Source organism: Natator depressus, chromosome 18 (assembly GCF_965152275.1).
Source record: "Natator depressus isolate rNatDep1 chromosome 18, rNatDep2.hap1, whole genome shotgun sequence".
NCBI classification, from domain to species: Eukaryota; Metazoa; Chordata; order Testudines; family Cheloniidae; genus Natator; species Natator depressus.
In genome coordinates, this window is record NC_134251.1 from 11,441,108 (window position 1) to 11,451,969 (window position 10,862).

General features: G+C 54.4%; 1 protein-coding gene across 1 annotated transcript; it reads left to right on the forward strand.

Moving 5' to 3' along the window:
- The first annotated feature begins 1,967 nt into the window (after window positions 1-1,967).
- FBXO2 (F-box protein 2) lies at window positions 1,968-10,160 on the forward strand. Its single transcript, XM_074975084.1, has 6 exons — window positions 1,968-2,108; window positions 4,048-4,323; window positions 5,882-6,008; window positions 6,101-6,196; window positions 6,645-6,780; window positions 7,231-10,160. The coding sequence occupies exons 2-6, from the start codon at window positions 4,074-4,076 to the stop codon at window positions 7,387-7,389; spliced, it is 768 nt and encodes a 255-aa protein (XP_074831185.1). The 5' UTR covers window positions 1,968-2,108; window positions 4,048-4,073; the 3' UTR covers window positions 7,390-10,160.
- The last annotated feature ends 702 nt before the right edge of the window (window positions 10,161-10,862 follow it).

Below are 10,862 nucleotides of genomic sequence, written 5' to 3' on the forward strand. Positions count from 1 at the left end.
CCCCTAACCTGTACCAGCAAAAGTGAGCCTGTATACCTGCATCTACACTCGCCGGCAGACAGGCCGGACACTAGAGGCGGCTGTGCAGACAGAAGTGCAGTGGTGCTGATAGAGGCGTGCTTGGCCAGTATCGCTGTACCACGGTGCAAATCACTGCTCGCGTAGACTGGGCCCGAGCTGGGTGGACAGCCGGGGGGTGCACCCTGCATAGTACCTACAGCGTCTGTTATCACTTGGATCTGGCTATTCTGTTATAGGAATCTGCTTCATCTCAAGGAAAAATGTACTTAAACAGGGAGGAATTAAAGTTACAAGAGGCAGAAGAATAAAACCAAAATGAAGGAAAAAGTTTCATTATTAAAAAAGAAAAAAACCTTCACAAAGAGGAACCATTTCTGTGAATTATGTATGCAAGTAATTATTGTTCTTGCCCAACCCTCTGCCATGGACTGTGAGCTCCTTGGAGCAGAAGTGTTTGGAAAGCATCTAGCACAGAGCGGGCATTCACACAACTAAAGAACGAGAAACATGATTTAGATAAATGAAGGTAAGGGGATGTCTAGGACCAAAAAAAAAAAAAAAAAAAAAAGTTATAAACAAACCCCTCTCCACCCCCATAGCTGCTAATCACACTTGGATGATTAGGAGTGAAATCATTTTACAAACCCAGTTTACTTTTCACCATCGATACCAAAACCAATCAAAATGCTAAGTGCCTAGGAGCTGTAAAGATTTGCTCTTAACAAAACTGAATCTCCACATCATGCTCTTACTGTAAACGCTGTCCTTCCTGTGGCTAATCACCGTCACTTGGCGCTGGCTTTACTGGGCAAAGCACCGAGCACATTCCTGAGCCCTGCATGCAGAACGACAAGAGTTACGGGGCCCATTCTCTTTCCGCCCGTCACTCGACTTGGACCAGGCAACTAGCGCGGGCTCAGCTCCTGAAAGCACTTACGCACGCTAGTAATTCTATGCATGTGAGTAGGTCTCCTGCAATCACAGCTGCAGGCACTTGACCTTTCTGAAAAGGAGGCCCAAGGGGTCTCAAGTTGGGCACCCAAAAAGTGGAGGTGCCCACAAGTTCGCGGCCGCTTTGGAGAATGTGGCTGCTTGCCTGCCGCTGGGGAGGAGAGAGGAGCATGAGACGGTGGGAGGAGGCGGAAACTGGAGTTGAGGCATGGTTATGCAGATCTCCCAAGGGGATGAGGAGAGCCCCCAAACGGATGTAGAAAACAACAGTAAGGCAGGGGGCAGATTCGAGAAGGGAACGTCAATTGCACTTAGAGATTGAATTTACTCATGTGGTTCATTGTTAACACAAAACATTAGAGTCTGTGAGGATGAGCTGCTGGGTCTTAGCCTCTCCCATTCCCTAGTAGCTGGGTATGGAAGGTGGCATTGGCCTACACCCCAGCTGGGATTTCTCTTTGCCCCTAGAGAGCCAGACCCCACAGGAGTCTCTATCTATCTAGCTGTTTATACCACCCTCAGCAGTGTGGTACATGAGAACCTGCATCTCACAGCCACCGGGTGCCCCCCAGCCAGTGCTCAAAGTGGGCAAGCACCCCCAATGCTGCAGCGCCCTCCGGAGGTGGGGAGCAGAGCGTCAGGGATAGATCCAGGATACAGCTGGAGTGAGCCCTGCACAGCAGGCCCTATTTAGCCCCTCACATTAACGTGCAGTTTGGTCTCCCCTTGCCCTGGGCTCTTGTATGAAACACCTAATGCCGGGGCAATACAGGGTGGCAAAGGGCACGTTCATCCTCCCAACACCCTGGGAGGTAGGTGTAAACACCCCCTCCCCCTTTGACTGGTCAGGAGGCAGAGTGACTTGCCCAAGCTCACACAGAGCCTGAATTAGAAATCAGGAGTCCCTGGCTCCCAGACTCACGCACACACCCCTAGTAACACTCTAGCCAGGTCAGCAATATCCCAAGAGCCAATACCCGAGAGCCTCCTGGATTGCAGCGGATGATGCGCTGCCCCTTTAAGAGAGGAACCCATTCTGCCAGCTCCATGCTCTAGCAGAGCGGAGCCAGCATTAGTTACTTGCCTGCGACAGACCAATCCAGAACGGTGCAGCCGTCTCAGGAGCAGCAAGTGAGGTAGGAGCGTCTCAGCATCTCCTGTTCTTCTCTCCCTGCAGGGCTGCAATGCTGCTGGAGAGGCAGGCCTTTTGCACAGCAGCCTCGGCTAGCGCTGCAGCACCCTTGGTGTGTTACGGGCATTGTTAGGACAGGTGCTTTAACCCTGCAGCGCTCCTGCTCTCTTTGCAAGGCAGAGAGTGCACCTTTAAGGCTTGTGCAGATAGGGGAACAAGGCACAGGAAAGGTTTGGGAAGGGCAGGGCACCTGGCAGAGGAGACCAGGGTATGCCCCCCAATAGGGAAAGAACGGGAATCGGAAGTTGTTCAATTTATTATGGACTCAGGTTAAGTTAAGGGGAGACTTTTGGGGAGGGGACAGGGGAGGACGTGAAAGCAGAGCGGGGGCCGAGACTCGGGCAAGGCGGTGAAATTGAAGGAGAACCGATGAGTCTGGCTAGTCCGGAGATGCAGTGAGCTTGTCAGGGAGGGTGCAGCAAAGCTGCTGCAGATGATGAAGTCAGCAGGGACTGCAGCCTGCATGATCCGAGTCTGGCCTGTTCTGCCCTTCAGGAATTTCCTTCGTGTTAAACGCTGAGCTTGTAACTTGGCTGGGTGGCAGGGTGCGGATACAGCCCCTGGTAGCTGTGGAATTTTGCCATCTGATGCCAGTGCAGGGCAGATGGGATACACCTGGAGCTCTGAGCTTTTGGGTTCAGAATACCAACAGCAATGGCCTCTGCATCCTGCCCTGCCTTACTCAAGTGACAGCACTTGGTGGGGGCGGCCTGGCTGTATAATGCTGCCAAGGTTTCTCCAAATGGCATGCCAGGTTTGCCCGCTTGGTTCCATTCGCTCCCAGCAGCACTCCGAAGATGGACAGAATAGAGCCTAGCGCTAGAAGAAAGCTATGATTTGCTCCTGGCCAATCTGGTCAGGTCCTCCTCCAGACTGCACCTTGCTGCAGCCTCAGCTGCTCCTCAACAGCAGGAGTCAGATGGGATAAAAGCACCGTCATGGTGCATCCCATATGAATGACGTGGTCTGGAACCCGCACACTCATCTCCGGTTACTCTGTCACAGTTGGCTCCAAAGGCTGGGCCTGCAGGGGTGGGCTTGGCTCAGTGACAAGGAAGGTTTCCGAGTCTGCACACTGAAGCAGGGCGAGTGCTAAGGGACACTTCTGACCCTGTTGTTAGGATTCCTAGGCCTTGGAGGGAGGACTGGAGAGTCAGAGGGGACTCGATTGAGATATATGCCATTACACAAAGTGCATCATTCTGTCCTGTCACATGAGAGCAAAGGGGCCACTGTGATATGAAGGGCTTGCAAATTTCGAACACGCCCAACTAAATCTGACGCATTGTCAAGGATTTACAGGGTGTCCATCACCATGGTATCTGGGCACCATTACATGGCAAACACCAAGACATTAGTCATCTTATGAAGGGAAACCCAACACCCAGATGCCTGCAGCTTTTCATTTGGAAGTGAATCCATTAGCAAGGCCAGGTGTCTCGCAGCTCTTGCTACAAACAGCCAGGTTCCTGCATAAGCAAATTTCTGGAAGGATTGCACTCCCGAGGCACAGGCTGGCTAGTGAAAATGCCCAACCTCAAGCACTCACAGGCTTCACCCTTGGGCTGTTACATTTTAATTTTCTGTTACTTCACTGTTGCCAGAAGTCAGAGGCTTCAATAAGAAAGTTCTTGCAGTTCTGTGAGAACTTAATATAGGAATAACCTAGTCTCATGTTTCAAGGTACAAGGTGCTCGGGGTCAGGAGGAATTCGTTCCCCCTTGGACACTAGTGCGTGATGACACTGCTGCAAGATGGGCTGGGTTGTCTTTTCCTCCTTCTTCTCAGGCTGCAGGCATTGGCTACTGCCAAAAGGTGGGATACCAGCCCCGATGGGCCAATTACCTGCTCAAGGGGTGTAACTCCTCTCCCCTTGCTTTCAGAGAGCTCCGCCCAGCCTGGCCGGAGGATGGACTCCCTCCCCGAAGCCGTCCTGATCCAGATCCTGGCCTCCATCCCCGCGGTGGAGCTGGTGCTGGCGTGCCGCCTGGTCTGCTGCCAGTGGAAGAACCTCGTGGATGGAGCAGCTCTCTGGACCCTGAAGTGTCAGCAGGATGGCTTCACCGGGGCAGAGCCTAAAGAGGAGGCCGAGAACTGGCAAACATTCTACTTCCTGAGTCAGAGGAAGAGGAATTTAATCAAGAACCCCTGCGGCGAAGGCGAGTGACTGAACTTTGTAACACCCTCGCCCGGCGAGGGGAGGACCGGGCTGGTTCCTGAGCATTGTGCAGCTCTGGTCACTTTAAGAGGCCCTGGGTTGGGGTGAGATGCAGCACCTGTCTCACTGCGTGTGAGACTAAATCAACAGCAGCTGGCCTGGGGGTTCCATTAACAGGGATGATGGCCAGGTGTTGGATCCTCTTTACACAAGCACATGCTGGGATTTCCAGGAGGGGGCACGTGCTCAGGTCCACGTGGTTAGCGGCCACTGCATCATAACAACATCACTACCATCTGTGGTGCTTTACCCTTCCCAAGTCCTGTAAGCCACCCTCCCCTACAACCTGGGAGCTTCCACTCCAGCTTACAAAGAGGAGGAAGGACGAGGTGCTGGTCAAGGCACAGGACTGCAGGGTCTGAGACCTGGGTGCCTTTTGGTTCTGCTTTGGATTCAGTGGCAGTTCACTTACAGGGTTGGTTTCAAAGGGTCTCCATTGGGCCAGGATTCTGCATAGGGTTTGGTTACTATTGGGGTCTCAAAACAAAAACAACAAGGGGAATTTTCAAAGGAGAACATGGGCAGGCTTGTTTGAAAAATCTGCTTTTAAATGACGTACCCAAGGCTACGCGGTGAGTTTGTGGCAGAGTATAGAGCTCAAGAACCCCTGGTTCCTGCTCTGCCTACAGACCACTGGATCACACTGCTTCTGGCTGTATCACTCACCAACAGTTGAGCAGATCTGCTCCCAACTTTCCAATATAATTCTGAAAACGCTCAAGCCAAAAGGAAGGGTGGTGGTCGTGGATCTTTTGGTCTGTTCTGACCACGTTAGAGGAGGGTTTAAACAAGGCTAAGCAAGGAATCCTGGCTCCAACTTTACAAAGAAAACCTTTACCTCTCTTATGAACGCTTTAAGAAAGCTTTAAAAATTTTAATGAGCTTGTCCCTACTGATGCCAAGTGTTAGCTGTGTGCATTTGATTTCAGCTTGGAGAAGGAGACGGATCAGTCCTCTCCTGCACTAATCGACTGTGGCAGCCCTGGGAATGTTGAAATACAACAAACAGAGTTTTCATTGGACTTGTTTAAATGATCACGGAATCATTGCAATCAATGTTGGGGTTTGTAAAAGCTTGGTGGTTTTTTTTTTTTTACCAACCTGGCATTTTTGGTCTAAATCTGACCCCACAAACATCTCTCTAAGGCCTGGTCCACACACAAAGTCACAGCAATTTAACATCACACCTGTAGTTTAACTGTTGCAATATGTACCTAGACCAGTCTGAAATGCTGGGCAGGGCTCTCTAGTGAAGGGAGGCTGCTAAGGCAATGATCAGAGAGCCCTGGTGCAGAGAATCGAGGGCCAGATTATAACAGTCCTACCAAACAGTACCTTGCACTGCAGATAGTCAATAGGCTCGCTTGTGGAGTAAAGCACAAACACAAGTCGAACTCCCTGCCTGGATCTGTTAAAGAAATCTCCACGTAGGAAGGTGAAAGATTTTTGAAGCCACGTGACTATAACCCAGAGCCTCTCTCTTGTTCTGCTACCTGCAGAGAATTTAGAGCACTGGGGGGAAGTGGAGAACGGAGGTGATGGCTGGAAAATTGAGGACCTGCCGGGAGACTTTGGAAAAGAATTTCCCAGTGATGGAGTCCACAAATACTTCGTCACCTCCTACGAGTAAGGCTGCCCTCTTCTCTGGCTGGGTTCTACTCGACGCTGGCATATGAGGAAACAGGGCTGCGCTCACCCGGTAACCTCTTGTCTTCCAGGTGGTGCCGCAAGTCTCAGGTCATCGACCTCAGGGCTGAGGGTTACTGGGAGGAGCTGATGGACACAACCCAGCCTAAAATTGTGGTAAAGGACTGGTAAGTAGGGGGGTGGCGGTTGTGCTGGGCTGGCAGGGAGAGAGGGGAAAGGCCAAGGGAAGCAGAGAGAGGGAGATGAGGAGAGGCCGGAGCTGTGTCTACACTGGGCTTCTTTGACCCCTATTTCCCACCATAGCTTACGTGGGTATGGGTCCATCAGTGGTAGCAGAGGTGGCAGGTCAGTGCTTCGTGCCTCTTGCAGACGCACTGGGGAGAACACCAGCCCCGTGTCTACACCAGCGCTCCCCCACAGCTAGCAGCGGTGGGAGCCTGGAACAAGCTCACAGTAATCCAGGCAGCTGGGGCTTTGCTTTCTGGACATGGCTTGCCCCTGTCTGTGCTTGCCGTACAACGGTGCCCAGCCCGGGCCCAGCCGCACTACTCAGCGCCGGGCCTGTTTGCGGAGCGGCCGCGAGGGGTGAGGCTGGCAGCTCGGGTCTCTTTGCAGGTACGCGGGTCGCAGCGACGCCGGCTGCCTCTACCAGCTGCACGTGAAGCTGCTGTCGGAGCACGAGGACGTCCTGGCCGAGTACCAGAGCGACACCGTCGCCATTCCGCAGGACAACGCTGCCAGCTGGACCGAGGTGAGTCCCGGCGAGCGGCTGGGCAGAGCCAGGGCAACAGGACAGGGCAGCGCATGCCCAGGGGCCGCAGGCAAAGCCGGATGGGAAGGGGCTTCCCTTGGTGAGCTCAGCTGTGAAAGGAGCAGGATGGGGTGAAGGCTGGGTGTGTGTGTGGGGGGTCTCCCTCCTCTTGTGCAGCTGTGACCATGAGGCTGGGTTCCATGCAGCTCAGTGACCTGCCAACCCACCCACCTGACTGGGTGCGGGAGAGGGAAGTGGGCCGGAAGGGGAAAGCTGCTGATGGCCCCAGCGTAGCAGTGGGGCCCGAAGACCCTCAGATAGTCCATCTCCCCATAGCGACTAGTGACCCCATCCCCGCAGGGCAGGGTTCAAAGCCTCACTCCACGAGGGGAGATTCAGGGGTGGTTTGTGACTTCCAGGAAGCCATTGTCTCTCGCTCTGCCCCCTCAGCTCTCCCACACCTTCTCTGACTACGGCCCCGGGGCTCGCTTTGTGCGCTTTGAACACGGAGGCCAGGACACACTCTTCTGGAAAGGATGGTACGGGGTCCGCGTGACCAACAGCAGTGTGATGGTGGAGCCCTACCTGGGCCATGGCCCCTCAAGCTAGACCGGGTCCCGTTCACCACAGCTGACCCGTTGGGTCCTCCATGGGCTTTGGATGGTTTCTGCATGACGCTGCTTCCAGAGATGAGGCGGGAGCGCCAGGCTGAGAGTATATAACTACGTGTGTGTGTGTCCCATCTTTCCTCACTGGGTTATGCAGAGTCTGGGAGTAGCTGGTTTGGGGTCCATTAATGTACCAACCCTTAGAAAGCTTTAAAAAACCTCACTGTTCTCCCCTGCCCCACTCGCCCAACGCCCTTTCAGCCAGCCCCAGCGTCGCTTTGGAGTGGTGCCAAGGCTGGAGTAGGGGGAACGAGCGAGCTGGCTATAAATATTTCCAGGACCCTCCCTCTCCTTTGGGCTGACGTCACCTCAGACCCTAAACCTCCCTCCCCAGCAGCTGCACTGAACAGTGACTCTCACAGTGCCACTTACCAGCATCAGATACAGTCCATTTTGAGAGGGATGCAGGCTTCATCTTTTAGATGCTTCAAGAGAGAGGCATGGCCCTATGGTCTCAACACAGGACCAGGAAGCCCTGAGTCCCAGTTCTGCCACTGAGCCCCTCTGTGGCCTGGGGCAAGTCACTTAGCTTCTCTCCCCATCTATAACAACAACAGTTGCCTACCTCCTGGGAGAAAGAGCTCATTAAAGTTTGCATTGCTGGGTGGCTGGTTTCTTTATTATTAATAATAATGCAAAGCAGCAGAGAGAGGAGGGTGCCTTTTGTCTTAGGCTGGGCCCAGGAAGGGAACATAGAGATGAAGGTGGAGACTGCTCTGGAGCCGTGTCTAGTTTGTTAAAAATGAAGCAGCTTAGCTAGCATAAGCCAAAGTCTGGAGAGAGACCAGGACCTGAGCCCAGGCAGATCAGCTGGAAATAATCCAGATGGGAGAGAGAAAGAGAGAGTAAGTGTGAATGGAACCAGATCCAGCTTCCCCAGTGGGCCTCTAGACTGGGCTAAATCCTGACCTCAGGCTCTCGCTTTTTGTAGGCAGGACAGGGGGAGATTCTTAGAGGAACCCTCCTTTCAAGAACATCTTCTGCCTCATCCCTTGGGAACCTTGGCGCTCTCTCTCCCAGCCTCCTCTGCGTGCTGTACCCCACGTACCAGGGAAGGGCATACATGAGAGCCGCTATCTCAGCTGACACACCAGGGATTGAACCAGGGACCACCAGAGCTCAAGGTGTGACCGGCTATCGCTTGAGCTACAGCCCCAAGGCTCCTGGGTGGGAAGGGCTGTAACAGGTTCACATCCTCTGCAAATCAACTTCACCCATGTACCCCGCTCTGCCCCACCTCCATCTCCCCCTGCTCTTCTCCATCCTCCTCACTCCCCTTTTCATGCTAGCCCCGTGCCCCCTCCCCAAGTGCCCTCACTCTCCTCCTCTGGGGAACGTTCTCCTGGACTCCCCCTTCTGATGCCTCTGGCATTTCTTGGGCTTGAAGCTCCTGGGGATGGTATCTGTGGGATGTAGCCCAGGCTCTAACGTCGCATGCTAGAGATAACAGGCGGAAAGGAAGGCCGGGCAATGCAGAAAGTCACATGCTCCAGAGCCTAAGAACCCACTGCAGCCTCTGAGCACTGCCCAGGGCCTGCAGCGAGTCCCGTGCTAATCAGGCTTTTGGAGCCCAGAGAAGCTGCTGCTAACCGTCACCTACCCAAGGATGAAACCTGGCTGTTTCCACGGGGCCTCTGGAAACACAGATCCACCTCGAAGGCACACACCTATGTGCCAGAAAACACGTACGTGCATCCTCCCCCTTCATGCCTCTTGACACGGCCTTGGGCCATGCCCACAACACCGAACAGAAAGTCCTAAACTTAGCTGAGCCGAGACTAGCCCCCCACCACCCGGCAACCAATCCTAGTGGAAGAGCCTAGGCGGCCCCTTCCCTTAAGGGGTTATGCAGAGTCTGGGAGTAGCTGGTTTGGGGTCCATTAATGTACCAACCCTTAGAAAGCTTTAAAAAACCTCACTGTTCTCCCCTGCCCCACTCGCCCAACGCCCTTTCAGCCAGCCCCAGCGTCGCTTTGGAGTGGTGCCAAGTCTGGAGTAGGGGGAACGAGCGAGCTGGCTATAAATAATTCCAGGACCCTCCCTCTCCTTTGGGCTGACGTCACCTCAGACCCTAAACCTCCCTCCCCAGCAGCTGCACTGAACAGTGACTCTCACGGTGCCACTTACCAGCATCAGATACAGTCCATTTTGAGAGGGATGCAGGCTTCATCTTTTAGACGCTTCAAGAGAGAGGCATGGCTCTATGGTCTCAACACAGGGGTTCCCTAGGCTGAGTGGGTGGCTGGAGAGAAAGAGTGTCCTCTTTGCCTCTGCTGTCAGGACAGTGCACCCATAACCCCTAGCACCAAACTGTGCCATTAGCCAATGCAACACGCTCATGTTTCTTCTGCAAAAGGCAAGAGCAGTGCTTAATCTGGGACAGGGCGGCACCTCTGGGCTTGGCAGTTCAGAGCCCAGAGATGCTGGGGCAGCTCAAAGAGGGAGTTCAGAGCCCCAGCACCGCTGGCCTTGCCGTGTCAGTTATGGAAGTAAAACAATTGCTCGAGCCCCGGCCCCTCTTTCATTACAAAGGAAGCCCTGGGCAAGTGCTTCTGAGCCACCACCTCGTGTGTCCGGCCTTCTGTCAGGCTCTCTGCAAGTTGCTGCACCTGGACACGTGGGCCCCTCTTGCATCCTAGGCCCCTGTCCCAAGCCAGATGGTCTCTCTGGCTGAAGACCACAAATAAAAGCACTGTGTATGAGCCCCGCCTGGAGGGTGTGTCTGTGTCTCTGGGCTCAGCATGCTTTCCTCCTGTGATACATGGGTGGGGCTGGGCTATGGCAGCTGCCTCCAGCCAAAGGGTGCGGGGCCAGGATTCCTTCCTCAATGCTGGATCCCCCACAGGGAGGGCCCGTGCCAACATCCCAGCTATACCCGTCCCACTAAGGAGCGGGCTATGCTTGGGCGAAGGGGCCAGGGGGCTGGGAGAGCACAGCCGCCGGTCCGGGGCCAGCAAGAGCTTTTCACTCAGCACACGTCCCGTCCCCTTCCCTCCCTTGGGGCTCTAGGAGCCAAGACACAGTTCGTACAAAGGGCTCACCTCGGGCTGTGAGCTGGCCCCTGCCGAATGGGAGACGAGGCTCTGCCTGCTCAGAGTCTGAGACCTCTTGCCACCTGCCTCCCAGGAACCCAGGCTTTCCTGGAGCCCCTGGCTGGGCCTCGAGTCCCCTCCCTTGCTTCACAACTCTGCCCTAGTTGGGGGACTGAAGCCTGGTGTTAACTCCCTGCTTGCTGGGTAGGTCTCTGTACCCAGCCCTACTGCACACAGGGGCTCTCTCAGCTGCTCAGCATGGTGCTAGTCAATATCCAGCCCAGTTATCAGCTGCCGGCCCCCGTGGAAGAGACAAGAGCCTGGAATATCCCTAGGGAATTGATACAGGCAGCAGAGGGATCCGTGCAACCAGCCATGATAC

What these genes read in the sequence shown, in the direction of transcription:
- FBXO2 (XM_074975084.1), top strand. Translation starts at nt 4,074, where the DNA reads ATGGACTCCCTCCCCGAAGCCGTCCTGATCCAGATCCTGGCCTCCATC. An exon ending in TACTTCGTCACCTCCTACGA is followed by an intron (nt 6,009 to 6,100) that starts GTAAGGCTGCCC and finishes CTTGTCTTCCAG; the next exon opens with GTGGTGCCGCAAGTCTCAGG. An exon ending in ACGCTGCCAGCTGGACCGAG is followed by an intron (nt 6,781 to 7,230) that starts GTGAGTCCCGGC and finishes CTGCCCCCTCAG; the next exon opens with CTCTCCCACACCTTCTCTGA.